The 20542-nt window shown below is 35.7% G+C and overlaps 1 protein-coding gene across 13 annotated transcripts in view; it reads left to right on the plus strand.

Annotated features, from left to right (window-relative positions):
• PCNX1 (pecanex 1) overlaps positions 1–20542 on the plus strand; it is a 163706-nt gene that overhangs the window by 47256 nt on the left and 95908 nt on the right. For 8 of the 13 annotated variants that reach the window (XM_077909812.1, XM_077909815.1, XM_077909813.1 and 5 more), the window contains 4 exons: positions 3751–3796; positions 4632–4721; positions 12089–13795; positions 18398–18448. In XM_077909812.1, coding sequence (XP_077765938.1) covers positions 3751–3796; positions 4632–4721; positions 12089–13795; positions 18398–18448 — 1894 coding nt within the window. The remainder of the gene's footprint in view (positions 1–3750; positions 3797–4631; positions 4722–12088; positions 13796–18397; positions 18449–20542) is intronic. The other 5 variants (XM_077909816.1, XM_077909817.1, XM_077909822.1 and 2 more) reach the window with 1 other exon arrangement.

Here is a 20542-nt window from a genome sequence, read left to right on the forward strand (position 1 = left end):
GTAAGTGTTTTCTTTTTTTTTTTTTATGTAAGTGTTTTCTATACTAGATAATGAACTTGAGCATGGTGACTATGTCTTAATCATTGTGGTCATTCTTTCCTTCTTGCCACCTTTTCTCTTCTCCCTTCCATCTTCCACTCTCTATTTCCTTTCCCTTTCTTTTTCCTTGTTTTTTTTTTGTCCTGTACCTCCCTCTCTTTCTTTTTGTCACTTGTCTTCCCTCTAACATTTCAGTGCCCGATAGTTTTCAAGTCAATTTAATGGGGAGTGGGTCTTAGCCTCAGAGAGTTTACAATGTCAGGGTAGATGTGCTATAAGTGACCAAAGTCATAAACATGATATATGCTACCAGGGAACTATAAATCTAAGATGCAAAGTAATCATTGGCATAGGAATTGTACAGAAAAGGGGTTAATGATTTTAGAGGTGAAAATAATTGTTTCCAGCCAGAGGAGGGGCAAAGCCTTCATGGAGGAGGTAGCCTTGCCTGATTGTTCTTTAGTTGGAAGAAATTTTTCTTCTCTGACACCTATAAGCCTTTCTGACCTTTCCTATGGCACTTACCAAGGAGAAGAAACAACCAAACCATTTTTGGTTTGTACAGACCACTTTTTTTTTTCTTAAAATTTTCCTTTTCTAAATCTGTTCATTTTTAGAAAAATAGCTAGTGAGGGAAAGGAAACAGAAGAAAAAAAATAATCCATAATGTCATAATAAAAAACCATTTTTAAAAAAGTTGGGATTATAGTGTGCATGCTGTTTGGAATTTGATTTTCTTTGTTGAATATATCATGAGTGTTAATGTCACTTGGTGTTTTTCTGCAGTGACATTTTTGCAAATGCATTCTTCTATTTGGATGTACTCTAGTTCGTATTCTGAGTCCTCTGTTTCATTTTTTTTTAAGATTTTATTTATTTATTCATAGACACAAAGGCAGAGGGAGAGGGAGAAGCAGGCTCCATGCAGGGAGCCCGAAGTGGGACTCCATATCCCTGGTCTCCAGGATCACACCCCAGGCTGCAGGTGGCGCCAAACTGCTGTGCCACCGCCACCAGGGCTGCCCTGAGTCTTCTGTTTCATATGTAAATAGTCCCGACTCCTTTATATGAAAGGGGCATAAATTTAATAATACAGAAAAGCATGAAAAGTAAAATATAACCACCCATTGTATCCATTACAAAGGCTTTTGTCAGCAAGTAATAGAACTCAACTATAATTAAGTGACTTAAAGAAATAAGAGTTTATGTTTGTCCTCCAACTCTGGAGGTGGATGTGTGGCATTTGTTCAGCATCTCAATTCATGTTAGAGCTTGGATCAGCTTTTCCCTCAGGATTGCAGGATGAACATGGAATATTTTTCCATCTCTTTGTGTCTTCCTCAATTTCTTTCAGAAGTGTTCTGTAGTTTTTACGGTATAGATCCTTTACCTCTTTGGTTAGGTTTATTCCTAGGTATCTTATGCTTTTGGGTGCAATTGTAAATGGGATTGACTCCTTAATTTCTCTTGCTTCAGTCTCAGTGTATAGAAATGCCACTGATTTCTGAGGGGGGCACTTGGCGGGATGAGCACTGGGTGTTGTGCCGAATGTTGGCAAATTGAACTCCAATAAAAAAAAAAAAAAAGAAAAAGAAAAAAAGGATTGCGGGATGAGCACAGTAGCTTCAGTCATGAATGACCCTGTTGAAAGATCAGAAGCAGGCAACAGTGTGGGCAGAGTTGTCCTTGATTGTCGTCTTCTCAGACATGCAAAGATCTTTCCCTGGAGCCCTCCAGCAGACTCTTCACACATGTTCATTGACCAGAACCAGAACACATATCTAGACCGGGGACTGGGCCACTTCTCATTGATCAAAAGATAACCCAACATCTGAACAAAGTGGGAACTTTGTTAAGGAAAGAAAAGGGAACACTTTGCAGTGGCAGACAAGATAACTACTATACCCATATTCAAAAGTTGTTTCTTAAGCTTAAATTTCCAGAAGGATGTGCATATAAAGTTAGGGGTTTTTTGTTTGCTTGTTTGCTTACTTGTTTTTTTTTTTTTTGTCTAGGAAGTTATGTATATTATTCTAGCTGAAAAATAACATATGTTCTATAGCTTGTTTAGCAGGTGTGATGAGAATGAAACTTTATTTTGTAGTAAAATGCTTTTTGACTTTTTTCTGTCTAGTTGCAGTGCCTTTTATAGCTAATTGAAAGCAGGAATTAGGAAAAATCAGGATCATCAAGCTTAATAGTTCAAAAAATGTTGCAAAGCTTATTATTTTTTTGGCTGCATCAAAATGTAGTAGTTCTAGCTTGTTTGTATATGCTTATTTTTTACTCACCTTTTCACTGACATAGAACCATTATATAGCATAGTATGTACTACTTAAGTGTATAGCACAGTGGGTTTTTGCATATATATACACCCTTTAATTGCTGTCCAGATCAAGAAAGTCTCTCATGCCCCTTCAAACTCAGTATTAACTTATATTTTGAGCAAATTTCTTACTTTATATTCCTCTATCAGTTGAATCAGTAAAAGGAAAGATTTGGGGGGGTACCTACTTGACTTAGTCAGTAGAACATGCAGTTCTTTGATCTCGGGGTTGTGAGTTTGAGCCCTAGTTGGATGTAGAGATAACTTAAAAATAAAATCTTAAAGGAAGGAAAGATTTGGTAAAATACAAAATATTATATGAGTACTCTTAATTGTATTATAAAATATTAACTTTGCTTGACTGTGTTCTTAAATCCCTTGAAAACAGGTTCTAGAAAGTTAGTAAGATTTGTGGATTTAGTAACTATCATGTTATGTTTGGTTTCCTTAATGTGTTTGTGGAATCGTGGTATTTATATGATTTTTATGGTAGTATAGCGAATGATGGCTGAGATTTTAGGGAGGTGTTATATCATCTGGGAATATAAGCATTAAAAACTCAACAGATTTTAGTTTTCTTTTTATAGTTAGTGCCAATCATTTTTTGTGAATCCTTTAGTTTTTAAATTTTTATATATATGTTATAGTAGTCTGCAAAGAAGTACTTTTTGTCTAGAAGTCAGGAAAGTGTATATTGATACACCAACGGTTTGACAGCAAGAGTTAGGTTGTTTTTTGTAATATATGTTTATGTTAATGTTTTGTCCCAAACCTTTTTTTTATGTGCCCTGATAAGTCTAAATTTGTTTCAGGTAGACTCAACACCTAGTTTTGCTTTTTTTTGTTTTTTTTTTTTTAAGATTTTATGTATTTATTCATGAGAGACGCACAGAGAGAGGCAGAGACACAGGCAGAGAGAGAAGCAGGCTCCATGCAAGGGAGCCTGATGTGGGACTCGATCCTGGGACTCCAGGATCACACCCTGGGCCAAAGGCAGATGCTCAAAACCACTGAGCCACCCAGGTGTCCCTGCTTTTATTTATAATATGAACATGTCACAACACAATATAAAAAGTGATAGTAATTGTATGGCATGTATTGCTTGATGTTGGCGGCATCTTGCTCTGTGGGCTCCCCATCAATTCTAAGCATGCAGAGGGATTCAGTGCCATCATTCATGCACATCGTAATGTATATGCAGAATGTGCGACAACAAACAGGTTAGGCAGCTCTGATACAACATGCCCAGCGGGTGTCTTTTAATACTGGTACAAGTGACTGATAGCATGTTTTGATAATATGATAGTTTTGCTTGATAATCTTGCTAGTTTATGTTGATAATGACATAGCATTTTAATTTATTTTACTTGATATCTTATTTTCAGATTGGATCTGGTTCCTCTCGTCTTGGAACAGCAGCAACTATTAAAGGTAGACATTAAGTTGAAAGTTGCCTGTGACTTTCCATTTCATTTTTGGATGTAATAAAGATAACTGAGTACTATATGTTCACATGTAATTAAAAATCATTCTTGAAATTATTTTGTAGATGTAATATGTATCTTACACTAAGAGTTACTTGATTTAAATTTGGGTTCTCTTTTCATCATCCGGATTTCACAAATGTATTTGAACATTTGCATTACATTGCATGAATTATAAGTTTTAATTCATAAGAAACTTTCTTGCCTTGAAGGAAAATACTTTGATGGGTTTTGGTGAGGTTTGCATATAACTGAGTAATTTAATGTGAATCCTTTAAATTGGAGTTCAAATGAATAGTAAAAAAGAGGGAAAGTGGTTTTTTTGTAAATCTTATATAGCCTTTTACATACATCTATTTCAGATGAATTTTTTTACCATATACTTTTTTAGGGGAATTTTTATAATTTTCCCTGGGAAGGAAATTTATATTGCTGCAAGTTATTATTACATAATTTGTTTCTTTTTAAAAAGTGCGTCTTTTTTTTTAAAGTATGTCTTTTTAAAGAAAGTTTTATTAGCTAACAGTATGAAGCTTTCTTTATTATTTGGTTTATAGTGCTGTGAGAATAAAGATGTGGTCTGATTGTCCATGATGCTTCCTATTAGTTCAGTGCATCATCCATTATTATAACCCATGGTATACAAAAACTACTCTAGTAGGCATCATGTGGTAATATAGTATATAGTACGCTAGAGCAGTTGCTATCCTTTCTTGTTATGCCACACTCTGCAGCCTTTACTTTTAATGTAATGCTTTTACGTGTTTCTCTTAACTTTGTAGGAGATACAGACACCGCTAAGACTTCTGATGATATCAGTTTAAGTCTGGGTCAGAGCTCTAGTCTTTGTAAGGAAGGAAGTGAAGAACAAGGTAAGAACATTATACTTCACACTGATGTTATATATTGTAGTGGCCAGGATAAGTTCATAGAATATGCCACTCACATTTTGGCAGAAGTTTATAATAATTCAATATGATATTTTTAAGAAATATTAAAATAAATTAACAAGGATAATAGTAAAACAATGTTATAAGTACTTTTAGCTTAATGGAATTCAATTACACATGTTCTGCCAAGTAGACATGGAGAGAAAAATTTTATGAGTCTGTGCCTTGGAGTAAGTATGAGATAGGAGATTATCTGCTAGTCTGTAGTGTGTCAGAGCATCTTGCCTAGTTTAGTAACCTAGTAAAACTGTTATTTTCCATCTAGTATGACCTCTAAATGCCAATTGCTCCATATCTTGCCCAACAGTATATTTTAGTAGAGAAATAAGTTGCTTTTGGACTTAAAAGAAACTATGTCTGCCTCCAACATGGTACTTCTTATAGCAGATTTTTAATAAAAATTTGGGCTTTAAATGTTTTTTTTCCCCCCTACGTATTCAATTCCATTATAAATGAGTATTTTGGATTTAATGGAGTTTTTTTTTTTTTTTAAGACCTGCCACATTTTTATGTTTCATTTTTAATTTTCAGACATGAAAGGATGGATATGTTATCCCATTTCCAAATGGAGATTATCCCAAGTTACATAATCAGTGAGACAGAAACCCATTTCCCTATTTCTGACCTGTTGTTTATTAGCCGATGTGTGATTTTTGGAAGGCAGACAGGCTGATAAATTTTGTAATTAAGTACAGGAAATTTGGGATCCCTGGGTGGCGCAGCGGTTTGGCGCCTGCCTTTGGCCCAGGGCGCGATCCTGGAGACCCGGGATCGAATCCCACATCGGGCTCCCGGTGCATGGAGCCTGCTTCTCCCTCTGCCTGTGTCTCCGCCTCTCTCTCTCTCTCTGTGTGACTATCATAAATAAATTAAAAAAAAAAAAAAAGTACAGGAAATTTATGAAGTTACAAATAGATTACTGAATTATGATATTTTCCTTTTAATTTAATATTTTATCCTGGTCCAGTTCTTATAAGCATGTTTTATTCCTGATACTTGGAATATAAGTTTATTGTGTTGTAACTCTGCTTTTTAGAATTGCAGTATCCTGTCCTTTATTTGCTTTTGTGGACAACTACTGCTGACATTTCCCTCTCCCTCTAAAAAAAACTTCTAAACATACTGTATAATATAGAAATTATTTTCTTATAAAAGGCTAAGATGAATTGATTAGTTTGAGAATTACAGTGTCCCTTTCTGTGATATGTAATCATTAGAATGTCTCAAAAATTAGGTAATGATCTTGGGCTAGTGCCACTGCTTTTAGGGTCATATTTCTTTATTTTGTATCTGGAAAGTACTATACTTAAGAATTTTGTAGTACGTTGGGTTGGGAATTACATGCACACAGACCTCCCATGCAGATACATATTGACATAGATAGTGATGTCTAACACTCACTGAGCACACACTATTATTTAGGCTAGAGGTCAGCAGACTTTTTCTATAAATGGTCAGATAACTTTGTAGGCCATATGGTCTCTCTCGCACCTACCCAGCTGCCATTGTAGAGTGCAAGGAACCATAAACAGCACATAAATGGGTAAGCGTGGTTGTGTTACACTAAAACCTTATTCAAGAGCAGGCAGAGGGCCAATTTGGCTCCATGGGTCTTAGTTTGTCAGCCACTAGTTTAGGTCTTCTTTTAAGCATTTTATATGCATTCACACCATTAATCGTCACTGTAAGCATTTGCTGTTAATAATATGATTCTCACATTACATATAAACATATTATGGCTTAGAAAGGAGTTATAAGAAACTTCCCCAAAGTCACACAGCTACAAAGTGGCAGTCCTGTAATTGAAATCTAGTTTTTGGGATCCCTGGGTGGCGCAGCGGTTTGGCGCCTGCCTTTGGCCCAGGGCGCGATCCTGGAGACCCGGGATCGAATCCCACGTCGGGCTCCCGGTGCATGGAGCCTGCTTCTCCCTCTGCCTGTCTCTCTTTCTCTCCCTCTCTCTGTGACTATCATAAATAAATAAAAAATTAAAAAAAAAAAAATCTAGTTTTTTTTTTTTTTTAAGATTTTATTTATTTATTCATGAAAGACACGGAGAGAGAGGCAGAGACACAGGCAGAGGGAGAAGCAGGTTTCCTGCAGGGAGCCCGATGTGGGACTCGATCCCAGGACTCTGGGATCACACCCTGAGCTAAAGGTGGATGCTCAACCGCTGAGCCACCCAGGCATCCCTGAAATCTAGTTTTGAATCATGCTTTTAATTGCTATGTTACACAACATTTATACAGTTTAGGAACTTCTATCATTTTAATATGATAACATCTAACACATAGATAACATAGATAACATTTAACAGATATTATTTAGTACTCATTATGTGGTCTGAGCACCATTCTAAGTACCGGAAATAAATCAGTGAACAAACAAAAAATTCTATCTTTATGTGGCTTCCATACTACTGGTATGGAATCATACCAGTATAAATCAAATATATATGCAATAGAAGGGACAGAAGATAGGGAATGGTGGGGGCTGGGGAGTTTTTAAGTTTAAATAGAGTGGTCAAGGGAGGAAAACCTTGCTGAAAGCGAAGACCTGAAGGAGGTGAAGAAGTGAGCTATCAGGATATTCAAGGGGGTGGGGAGAGAGGCTGCCTCTAAGTAGAAGTAATACTATTGGCAAAAGTCTTAATGTAATAATATGCCTGTCAGATTTGAAAAATAGTGTGGTTGATGTGAAGTAAGTGAGGGGACAAATCGTATAGTCTTGTAAACCATTTTAAAGATTGTGGTTTGGGGTGCCTGGGTGGCTCAGTTGGTTGGGCATCTGCTTTCAGCTCAGGTCATCATCCTGGGAGCCTGCTTCTGCCTCTCCTTTGCACCCTCTCTTTCTCAAATAGATTTTTTTTTTTTTTTTTTTTAAAGAAAGGTCATTGAGATGCCTGGGTGGCTCAGTGGTTGAGCATCTGCCTTTGGCTCAGGGCATAATCCCAGATTCCTGGGATCAAGTCCCACATTGGGCTTCCTGCATGGGGCCTGCTTCTTCCTCTGCCTACATCTCTGCCCGCCCCCCCCCCCCCCCCCGTGGGTCTCTCATGAATAAATAAATAAATATATTTTTAAAAAAAAGATCATAGTTTTAATTGCCAGTCAGATGAGGAACTGCTAAAGGGATTTGAGCAGAAAGAGTGTCATGATCTCAATTACAGTTTTATAGAATCACTGTAGCTTCTATGTTGAGATTAAAAGGGGCAAAGGCTGAAGCAGGAAGCTCAGTTAGCAGTTGATTGCAATAATACAGGGCACAGATCAGGGCAGAAGAAGTAGTCTGTGGATAGAAGATAATCAATGAGAGGCTATGTTGATGTTGATGGCTTTGGATATATTATGTGAGAGAAATAGTACTCATGGATTACTGAAAGGTTTTTGGGTTAAGTGATGGGGAGGATGGGAAGAGGGAAAACTGAGAAGGAGCAGATTTAGGAGCAGGGAGAGCAGGGAGGAGGGTAAGATAGGGAGTTCAGTTTTGAGCATCAGTATGAGATGCTGTTGGACTTCTAAGTAGCAATAATTAATAGATAATTAGGTAAGTCTGGATTTCAGGTAAGAAGTCTGGGTTGAGGTATTAAATTTAGGAGTTTTCAGTGTATAAATACCAAAAAAATCTAGTCTCTAGTCATGTCAGCTGTGGGTTGGCTTATCATGAAGTTCATAAACTAAGTGGGCAAGCCTGCATGGTTAGCCTAGGTTAGGTGTCCTGGCTGCCCTGATCCAAATTTGTTGGTCGTGGCTATGATTTGGCACCACCTAGTGGCAGATGCTCATTCTGGCTTCATTATCAGTTTGGGCTCTTGGGGTCCTCTAGCTGGTTTGGGTTTTCTGGACAGTGATATTTTACTTGATTGGCAAGCAGTTAGTGATTAGTTGGCACTCATATTTGTATCAACATGATTCAGAGTGATTGAAAGTGAACCAAGGATGTAGGGATGTGTGCTCTGCTTTTTTACTTTTAAGAAGGGATTATCTATCATTTCCTTTTCCAGTTGCTCTCCTGTCTTCCCTATGCAAAATCAGTACTTCAGCCTATTCCCATATGAGTGTGGGGGCTGGGTAGAAGATGGAGGAACCTAGTTACAAGTATTTCTGAATTTTAGTTATCATGAGACCAGAATACTGGATGAGAGAAAAGAGGGAGTGTAGATGTAAAAATGAGAAGCTGCTAGGATTGAACTTTGAACCACTTCAGTTTAATAGGTGCAGGAGACTGAGTAGGAACACCAGGTAGGGCGCAGAAGACCTAGAGTGTTATATCCCAGTTTTTCAAGGAAAGTGCAGTGCTCAGCTTTGTCAAACGTTGGTCATAGACCAGGTGATACGACTTGACCATGGGATTAGCAGGGCAGAGGTTGTGGGTGACTTTGATGAGCATATTCATGATGGGGATCAGAATTAGAGGAGGCGAGCTGAAGAGAGTGAATACAGACTATTCTTGGTAAATTTGTGTAAAGAGGATCAGAGATGCAAGGTGTGAAAATCAGCAGGGAAAGTGAGGATAAAGGAGAGATTTGGATTTTGTAAGAATGCATAAGAGAACAGCTTGTTTTTTGTAATTGATGGAGATGATCCAGAAGAGAGGAGGAAAATGTGGTTTTTGTTTTTGTTTATGAAAGGAACATATGTTAATTTTAGAAAAGATGGTTAATTTGAGGAAAATAATTCACACTTTTGGCACTGAAATAACTTGATTTTTTTTGGTGTATCACTTTTTAAAATTATTTTTGTATTGTGCTATAATTCATGTACTGTAAAATTCACTCTTCTAAAGTGTACAACTCAGTGGGTTTTTTTTTTTTTGTAATTTTACACAGTTGTGCACTCATCACCACTGTCCAATTCCAGAAGATTTTTATCACCCCAACAAGAAACCCATACCCATTACACTCCCCATTTCTTCTTCCACCAACCCCTGGCAACCACTGATCTATTTTCTGTTTCCATGCATTTGCCTACTCTGGATATTCCATATAAATGGGATTATAGAATATGTGACTTTTTGTGTCTGGCTTCCTTAGCGTGTTGTAGCATGTCAGGATTTTATTAATTTTTATAGCAAAATATATGACTTTTAATATTCCGACAAACATATGCAAATATACTCTTAATATTCTTTTTAACTCTTATAGATTGGAACCATACTTCTTATATAGTACTGTCATTTTCACTTAAGTATTTTCTCATATGTAATCTTTGAAAACATTTTTAGTACCTTTGTGAGATTTTAATAGATAATTTATTCAATCTTTTTTTTGGACATTCTCATACTTAAAACTTTAGGTTTTAAGAAGTTTTCTAATAACTTGAAATGAACAATTTTTTGCTAAAACCTTATGTATATACCTGATTTTATCCTTTAGCAGCAATTTCTAAAAATAGATTACTGATCATGAGTGAGTATACTTTTGGAAGGCTTGTGGCCATATTGTTAGATTGCTTTATAGAAGTTACACCAGTTTGTACCATGATGAACATGCTTTTCTTATCCTAATGACTGGTAGCGGTCATTGAAAAAAGAAGTTTAATTGGATGAAAAAATAGTATCTCTGTGTTGATTTGAGCCTCTTTGACATTGTTATCAGTAAGAAAAATGTCTAAGCAAGCATAGTTACTTGAAAATTTCCTAAAACCACCTAAGGTTCTTCCTGACATGATTAAATCTTTATGGTATATTTAGCAACATTGAGTAAAGTACATATATTAAAGTTATTTTGGGTATGTCTTTTTAAATGAAAAACTTAAGTTTCTGGTTTATTAATGTCTTAGAAGGGAATCAGTTTTGATTATTAGCATTTTTTTTAAAAAGTCTTCTCTTGTGTGTTAGAATTAGTGGTTTTCAGCTACTTGTTCAGTTAAGTTCTATAAAATTCATGACTTTGAAATTTGAATATCACACTTTTCATAATTCTTATCAGGGTTATAGAGTTTTTAGAAATAACTTTACAATTTAATACTACAAAAAGTAAATACAATGCTAAATTTTAAATTTTGGTATTTAGAGATCTAAGAACTAAATACAGTGGCAGCTGTTTTGGACAAATGATAAAGAACATGTATTTTACTTATAAAATTGAAGACTTTAAAACATAAGATAGAGCCTGATAGGTCATTTATAAATCATTTATGTGGTACATTCTAGAGTCTGTTTCTCAGTTTTTAATTATTTAAATTTAGTCCAGATTTAGATTTTTAAAAAGTTACACAGTTTTAATAATTCATTTTTATTGTATATTAATCTTCGGGAGAAAGATATACTTTTATTATTGAGATTCTCCTCGGAAGAGTCTTGCTTGACTACAGAATCTATCATTGTATTATTTCTATGCAGTTATAACAAATAAGATAGTAACTTTTCTTTTTATTGAACTAATAGCAAATTCAGCCATCCTTGTCTGTCAAAAAGTATATACAAAGTCAGCTATTATGCAGTTCAGTTGCCAAGCTGTATTTCATGATAAATTACCAATGTAGGTAGGTAGGTGGATTTATTTATATCTGTATACATAGTACATACAGTAATTCAAGTCACTAATCACTGCCTTAAGTTGAAAGTTAAAGGAATAGTCTTACAGATATATAAGGATAATGTAGTTTTTCATGAGGCATTTTGTAATTGTTGCATCAATGATGAAAGAGAAAATGCAGTATTTTGCTCCACAACTATTTTAATCTTTTTGGTCATTGTGAATAACAAGATCTTATCAGGTCTTCTTGGGGGACTGTTCAGTTGTCTGTCTTTCTTTAAAGATTTTATTTATTTATTTGAGAGAGAGAATGAATGAGAGCACAAGCAAGGAGTTGAGGGGTGCCAGAGGGAGAAGCAGACTCCCCACTGAGCAGGGAGCCCAATGTAGGGCTCCATCCCAGGACCCTGGGATCATGACCCAAGCTAAAGATCGACACTTAATCGACTGAGCCATCCAGGTGCCCCCTAGAGAGATTACTTCTAATAAAATCTTTAAGAAAGAAAAAATCCAGGGCTATTTTAAATATAATGCTATGTTGCCTCTTATTGTTGATAGTCTATGGAACCTTTTCTTTGGCCATTCGAGGATTTGGAAGTTCAGTTCATTCTGTCAATAGAATGCTTTCTTTGTGCAGCTATGAAATAGAAACCAGCTCTTTGGAATGACAGGCCAACTTTTATTCAGTGAGCTACTTGGGAAGTTGTTTTTCCTTGATTTATTGTATGCTGTGAGTTCTTTCCATGGTTAAACGGTGGGGAAAACAGATGATAGATGTGTGTTAACATTTTCAAATGTGTGTTTGAAACAGATCTGGCAACTGATCGGAAGCTCTTTCGTCTGGTCTCCAATGATTCCTTCATCTCCATTCAGCCTTCCTTATCCTCCTGTGGACAGGACTTACCAAGGGACTTCAGTGACAAAGTGAGCTTGCCAAGTCACAGCCATCACCACCACATTGATCAGTCTCTGTCCAATGCCTGTGACACAGAAGTAGCTTCTCTTGTCCCTTTACACTCACACTCTTACAGGAAAGATCACCGGCCACGAGGTGTACCACGGACTTCTAGCTCTGCTGTGGCTTTTCCGGACACTTCACTGAATGACTTCCCTCTCTATCAGCAAAGACGAGGCTTAGATCCAGTTAGTGAGTTAGAATCTTCCAAGCCTCATTCTGGATCCAAAGAATCCTTAGTGGAAAATTCTTGTTTATCTGGGGAATTTCAGCTCATTGGTGAGCTTAAAAGCAGTAATTCTCAGCCACCTACAAAAAGTGGGAAGAGCAAACCTCTGAAAGCAGACAAAAGCATGGATAGCCTGAGGAGCCTCAGTACACGGAGTAGTGGGTCAACAGAGAGCTATTGTAGTGGAACGGACCGCGACACCAACAGTACCGTCAGCAGCTACAAAAGTGAGCAGACCAGCTCGACTCACATAGAGAGCATCTTGTCAGAGCATGAGGAGTCTCCTAGAGTAGGAAAGAAAAGTGGTAGGAAGAAAGAGTGCTGTGCTGACCCCGAAGACAAGAGTAACTGTACCAGTGACAAAAGGACTAGCAGTGAAAAGACTGCCTTGGAAGTGAGTACAAATAGTGGAGTTCAAGAGGCCAAGGATTCCAGTACCTCTGATGATATGCACAATCAGAGACGTCTCAGCACCTCTGCATCTGAAGAAGCTAATAAAAACCCCCATGCAAATGAGTTTACTTCACAGGGGGACAGACCACTTGGCAAAACTGCTGAAAACAAAGAGGAGCAGAGTGATAAGCCAGCTGTTTCAGTGGACTCCAAAGTTGGGAAAGAGGGTGGTGGCAAACAGAAGGAAGGGGACGTACGACCTAAATCCTCTAGCTTGATCCACCGAACAGCCTCTGCCCATAAGTCAGGCCGGAGACGGACAGGAAAAAAGCGGGCCAGCAGTTTTGATTCAAGCCGGCATAGGGACTATGTTTCCTTTCGAGGTGTTGCTGGTACAAAGCCACATAGTGCTATATTCTGTCACGATGAGGACTCTAGTGACCAAAGTGACTTGAGTAGAGCATCAAGTGTTCAGTCTGCCCACCAGTTCAGCAGTGATAGCTCTTCTAGCACCACTTCTCATTCGTGTCAGTCTCCTGAGGGCAGATACAGTGCCCTAAAGACCAAACATGTCCCTAAAGAAAGGGGCACTGACTCTGAGCATGTACACAAAGCCCATTTGGGTCCTGAAGGAACTGGCAAAAAGCGGACAACACGTCGGACTTCCAGCACAAATAGTGCCAAGACTCGGGCCCGGGTGTTGAGCCTGGACAGTGGCACAGTGGCTTGTTTGAATGACTCCAATAGGCTGATGGCGCCCGAAAGTATAAAACCTTTAACCACTTCAAAATCAGATCTTGAGGCCAAAGAGGGAGAGGTGCTAGATGAGCTATCTTTATTGGGCCGGGCTTCCCAGTTAGAGACAGTCACTCGGTCTAGGAATAGCTTGCCAAGCCAGGTGGCATTTCCTGAAGGTGAAGAACAAGATGCAGGCAGTGGAGGTAAGTAAATTATAGGAAGAGGTTTCCTCTTCAATCCATTCTTCTTGATTAGAGTAGTACTTACTCATATATGCTTTGTGCTACTACCCCTCCTTCCATGATGTTAAGAAAATAAACTTTCTTCCGTGTGGAAGGAGATGGTAGTCTCAGAAAAGGTTTTGGTCTGCACACTAAAAGTTTTTTTTCAGGTGTATTATTTGAATATATCAATTTTTTCTTGGCCTGGAGTTTTCCTAAGTCAATTGCCACCACCTAATGTTTTACCAGGAATAATAAAAATCCATTCTCTTCTTGCCTTGTACAACAGATGCGACAACAAAATGTAGAAATTTATTAGGTCACAAACCATTTATAGTCATCTCGTATGTGGCATGTGCCACTGAGCCTTCAGAATTAGATCACTTAATCTGTAATATAAGATTTTTCCAAATATTACTTTATCTCAGACTACACGCTTTGAAAACTTGTGCTTCTTTTTTGTCTGTCTCTTTGGTTTTTTTCCTTGCTTACTCAAGTATCAGGCATTAACTTTTTTTTTTTCTTTTAGCTTCACACTTAAAGTTTATTAGATTGATGTTTGTAGTTTATGTTGGCATTTAGTGTCCATCCGTGGATACATGATACTCCCTATGAAACAGTGATGTTTTGTTTAAAGTAATAGTTTATTTATTTGAGATGTATGGGAAATTGTGTGAAATTTAGTGGGTGATTTTATATTGTCAGTGTGTTTTGGCTATTTTATTTATTTCAGAGCTGTTTTTTGCTGTTTTCTCTTACCCAGAATAGTAAATTTATTCTGTTGTGCTTCTTATGGAATCTGGTTCTTGAGAGGATTGAAAGAGTTCTGACATCTTCTCTTGGTGCCATCATAAGCTTTTTTTTTAATCTGCTGCCCCATTCCCTATATTCAAGCTTATATCTTGTAAACATTCTCTTATTTCCTTTGGTATTGTTTCTAATAAAGATTAATTTGTAATTGGAATGTAAAAAGATGATCTTTAGTACCTAAAGAAGAAAATGTTCTATCACACTTAAATATAATTAATTATATCTGAAGTGATTATCACCATTTGGTGATAATATAGTAATTAGATTCCCTTGAACCTTTGATGATGTAGCTATCATTTTGTTTTTTATAAAAGTCTTGAAATGCTTTTAGTGATTTCTCACACAAATCATACCACAAATGTTCACGACATGGAAGAAACCATGGAGTTTTAAAATATAGTTTAATTTTTCAGGATGTCATTAAAATGAACTTTAAGAATGAACATGCTATGGCAGAAAAATACTGCTGTTCCAAATACTATGGAAATTTAAATACTAAAAAAAATATGTACTTACCATAGTAAGTCCTTATGTCTTTGTATTTAAAATGTCATTTCCTTTCCACAGGAAATATGAGGTGTCCTGATTTGTAGGAAAAGTTATAGAAGGTTTTATTCATTTCTTGGTGCAGATCTTTGACTAAATACAAGCCCTTATTTTTCCATATTCCAGGTTTTGTCATCTTCTGTGTTCTTGTATTAAAAAAAAAACAACACGTCCTTGAATATTAATAAGAAGCAGATAATGAACTCAAAATTTCCACATACTTCGATGGAATAAACATGACTTTTTTTTTCCAAAGGAAGAACATTGTAGGGGTGGTTTTTGAGTTTCATTGTGTTTAGAATGAAATAAGAGGAAAACTAAATTGCTTAAATGTGTGGAGAATTTATACTGAGTTGGTTTTTATCATTTATTAGGGTTTTGTTTGGGCTTTGGGGAAGATTGAAGGTAGTGAGAGGGGACATGTTTTGGTTCTCATTTTAAAAATTACATAAACTGTCAAGTAATTGGTAAAGATTTGTTTATATTAGAATTAATTGCTACAGTCCTTTCTGGAAATTTAGAAGAGATTTTTCTAGGCTGTTCTTACATACCATACTCTTAAAATGTATCAACCAAACAAGATACTGCTTGACCATTCATATGGCCATACATAAACTGTAAACAGATTTTATTCTCATGAACTTGGAGGTATTGATGAGTTTTCCAACGATTTGGTTTTATTTTTAAGCTGAACAATGTTGGCAGTGTGGCAGGATGAAATCTAGAAAGTGTACTTTAAAGTACTAAAATCAAATACTCTAAAACAAGAGGTGATCTAACATGATGACATGAACTCGGACACCCTTGCCCACATGTATGGGCTCCACTGTAGGAAAGCTGCTTCTCTTCTTGAAGCCTCAGCCTCCTCATCTCACAGGGTTATTGTGGGGATGGAAGGAATTGCTATATATAAAATGCTTAGAAAGTGCCTGGCATGTAGGAAATGCTTAATAGTGCTACCCTTTCTATTATATAGACCAGTCTGTTATGCTCCTCAAATGTATCCTATCCTTAAAATAGAAGAAAAAATGATTAAATAGACTTATATTAGAGATTTCGAATCAGGCCATTGTGAAACTCGACAACAGTCAAAGTAAGAATATCGGTATTCCTAATTTCTTTCATAATACCAACAGAAAAACATTAACATCTAATCTGGTAATGTGGATTTTAATCTGATTTTGGCAACAATATGTTGTATAACTTACCTATTGATATTCAGTCACAAGTGATTGTTTTCATAGGACTTTTCACCAATAATCAAGTGCTTCAGTTAAAATTAGGTTTCATCAGTTTTCCTGTTTTGACAGGAAAAAAAGTTTCAGGTGCAGATTAAGGCATTTTCTCTTGTTGATCTCTTTTGCATTTAGTTTTTCTTTTATAATTATAAAGCATTACTTCAATAATTTGAATATTTCCTAATATTTAAAGGAAAAAATACAGATAGTTATATATGGTAGAAAAGTGTCTTGTTTTGTAGCTTACACTACTTTTAAAAAACTATTTTCTTTTGCATTTTCCTTAATTTACTGCATGAGTCAACAGATTAAAAAGAACAACCAGAATGGATGGGTTTATATTTGCTCTATTCTTTGTAATTTTTTTCTTAATTTCTTAACCTCTGTTTTTCTGTTCAAGAAAATTATTTTAAATATAATGTTTGGGTCCCTATTCTATAAGCATGTAATAGGATCCTATTATTATTACTTTTGTGTTGGGAACCAAAGGTAATCTTTTGTTAAGGGAATATTAACTTTATTCAAAGAAAAACCAAATCTCAATAAATAATTTATGAGGGTTTGTGCCATTTGTGTAAATTGAAGGTCAGTTATTTGAACCCAGATATCATTGAACCTTAGAAATACCACTGAATAGGCAAGAACATAAGAATTAAAGCTTTTGTACTTTACTAATTAGAGGGACTCTAAATTCTAATATATTAATTTTCTGATCCGTCAGTCCACATGGCAAGTTAAAAGCAACAAATTAGTAGAAAGGGATTGGTGCTTAGAAAGGCTGAAGTAACGACAGCAGCAGGAATGCACTAACATGAAAGGAGAAGCTAGAATGACCACACAAATAGAGTGGGTCATTAGAAGCAGGGGCAGATTGTCTTTTTAATTTGATAATGTTCAAAGGACAGTGTGGGATCATAACTGAATGCTGTATTGTAGTACAATGCTGTAACAAATGCATATGCAGCTGACCCTGATTCAGGGAAAGGTTACATTAGTTTATATGGAGAAGAAAGCTCAGGCATATAAAACAGAGAAAGATGCTCATTCGTGTAGTAAACAGATTTGGATGCTTCATTTACTTGGAAAAATTATCTTCTCTTAAAGCACGATGAAGAAAAGATATTTTATTGATGTGGCAATTAAGATGTGGAATTATAGAATTCCCCAAACCAGCTCATGCCTGATTTTGTGTCATAGGAGCAGACATTATAGTATTTCTCTTTCTTAGCACCAAAAAAGTTCTGGATGAGGAATCAGTTACATTTTAATACCACCTCTAATTACTAACTGGATACTCTGGGAAGTCATTAAATATGGGCCTCAGTTTCCTCAGTTATAAAACAGGAATGATGACTGTCTAGGTCTGTCTCACCATTAACTGTCAGATTCTAGCGAGGTTATATTTGTAAAAGTACTCTGTAAATTGTAACTTTATTATAAAAAGTAAGATACTGATTTGTTAAGGAAATTTCCCTCTTCAGATGGATGTCACTTCAAATATATATTCTTCACTAATGAATTACCCCTTCTTAGATGAATCTCTAAAAAACATGCAAAATAGTTTGAATGCAGTTTTCTGGGAGGGGGTCTGTATCTTTCATCCCATTTACAAAGGATCAAAAACATTAGGAGACACCTCTGCAGGTAAGTGATCCTGAAACTAACTTTTAGGAACTGTTGTGTGTATATCATGACTCCAGAGTATCATTTGACTTCTTGAAATATTTTGTCTACCCATCTGTATTTGTTTGGGATTTTGGAAGATATCAGTGGGATGTGCAAATCTCTCTGACTCAAGACACAGCTAATCCTTTGTCATTGGTTGCTGTTGTTTGTTGACTTACTCAGAAAGTAGAGTAGTCCTTTAAAATGTATTCACAGTTTGAAATTGTTTTAATTCAGAACGAATCCTTCGATATGTTGCAGTAGATTCTCAGTGTTCTTTGGCCTCCCAGAAAATGACACTGATGAGTATTTGTTTTTATTTTAGAACAAAATCTTGGCATGCTGGTGTTAGCATCATCCTTGGCTGACATGGAAAGTAAGAAGGGGAAAGATATTTAGATCAAATGGGTTTCAAGCATAAACTTAAACTATATCTTTGAAAAAAAATTTTTTTTGTAAAATCATTTGAATGTTTATTTCTTCATATAGTAACTTTATATTCTTAAATATAATAGTTTTTATCTTGAAGAATATTTCCATGTATTTCAGGATATCTGCATATATATTTTATTTTTCTGAGATATGTGTGTGTGTGTGTGTGTGTGTGTATATAAGTAGAAAGATACTTTTCTCATATATATATATGCTTGTTTGTATTTTCATTTCTCTTTAAAGTCTCATTTCATAATAGCATTTGCTTCTAATATGTTTGAGGTACCAAAACCCAATTTTTAATTTTCACAATCGTTCCAAACTTTTTCCTATAATAAACACTTCCCACTGAAAATAACACCTTTCTTGAGTAGTTTCATCTAAATTTTTATTCATTTAATAGCAACTGAGCTATCACCAGAGGCCAGTCACCACTATATACAGTGACTAGACAGTAACTTATTATATTTGAACCCTGGTACTAAGCAGTCAGCTGTATGATTTACATGTTTTCAAGTGGTGTCTTTTTCTGTACCTACCTACAACTTTCCAATTTTTCAAATAGAATATGGATAACCCTCACCTCCTACCTCCCTACATTTTGCTGTTTTATACTCCCCCCATCCCAAAAGTACTCATTGCCTTTAATACTCTTCCTGTTTTCATTCACAGAGTAAAATGAACTGATAGTCTGTGGTTTCAGCATCCCCAATATAAAAATAAAGAGTTGTACTAAAACAATTCAGTATAGAATTTAGAGAATTTTCCTAAACTCATTTAGGTAAGTGGGAAGTACCTTCTGAGGTGGGAGGTATGTATTATGGATTTGGTTTTCTATTTGATCTTTAGGAATAGATCAGATCATGTAGCTAAAATGTCTTAGGATCTCTGTGCCTTGTGCATGAATTGCCCTTAGGCCCCCAGAAAATGTTTAAACTTAATCGAATGATTGTTTTAATTCCTCAAAAGTGAAGAGCTAAAAATGATCCAGGGTTCTCTCTCAAACTTGTGCTTGTAATTTAGTCTCTTGAAGTTTTCTAACACTAAGAAATGATTCATGAATTTAAAAATTAAAAAAATTAAGTGTCAAAATTTTCAAAAATATATGTCCTTGAAAGTATTTTTAAATCTTTCTTGTTATTTAGGTTTTTTAATCATTTAAATGTTTGTGGATTTTTTTCTTCCTTTACCTACACATGCTTTAAATTTAGTTGTACCCAGAGTGTTAAATTTTCGCTATTTGTATTTTATGCTTTTATTATTCTAGTTAATTTGATTATTTTGCCAGGAGGATACTGGGTTTTAAGCAATGTCAAAATGTCAGCTTCAAAACCAGGTTTTAAAGTGTTTTCTCTCTCCTGTCTGGTTCTTTAGTTCAAAGGTTTTTTTGTGTGCTTTGTTTTCTTTCTCTTACAAAGTTAAAGGATTCAAAAAGTTTGTTGTAATTGGGTTGTAGAAGTGAACTTTCATCAAGAGACTATAACTTATGTGACTATGTTTACAGCAAATTATTTTAAGTGTTAAAGATACTTTTCTTACAGCAAATTATTTTTATGAATTGCTTAGAGCAACTTATTTTAAGCTGTAAAGATACTTTTCTTTCCTTGGCACTAATAGAACTGGACCCCTCCTGGATCCTATTCCAAATAGAGATGTTTGGTATGAGTAGTATATTCCTCAAGGGGTATGGTTTAGTCTTGTTTGTTGTGATCATAAACTATGGCATGGTGTTTTCAGTTGAATGTGTGATCCTAGCTGCTGTTAAAGTAGTTGCTTTGGTAAACATTCAAAATTCTTTTAGCATTAGATATTTACACCCCTAATATTATAAGGACAACATAGGTAGTAATCATAACTCCATTTTAATACATTGTTCAGTAGATTATTATAAACTTTCATCTTGAAATGTTTCCAAAACTATTGGATTAAGAGAGTAAGTAGTAGTATGTAGTTCTTTTCCAGATGACAAAATGTAAATGGTGTGATAATAGCCAAAAAAAAAAAAACAAAAAAAAAAAATTACGTTCTGAAGAAGCCA

Source organism: Canis aureus, chromosome 9 (assembly GCF_053574225.1).
Source record: "Canis aureus isolate CA01 chromosome 9, VMU_Caureus_v.1.0, whole genome shotgun sequence".
Classification (NCBI taxonomy): Eukaryota; Metazoa; Chordata; class Mammalia; order Carnivora; family Canidae; genus Canis; species Canis aureus.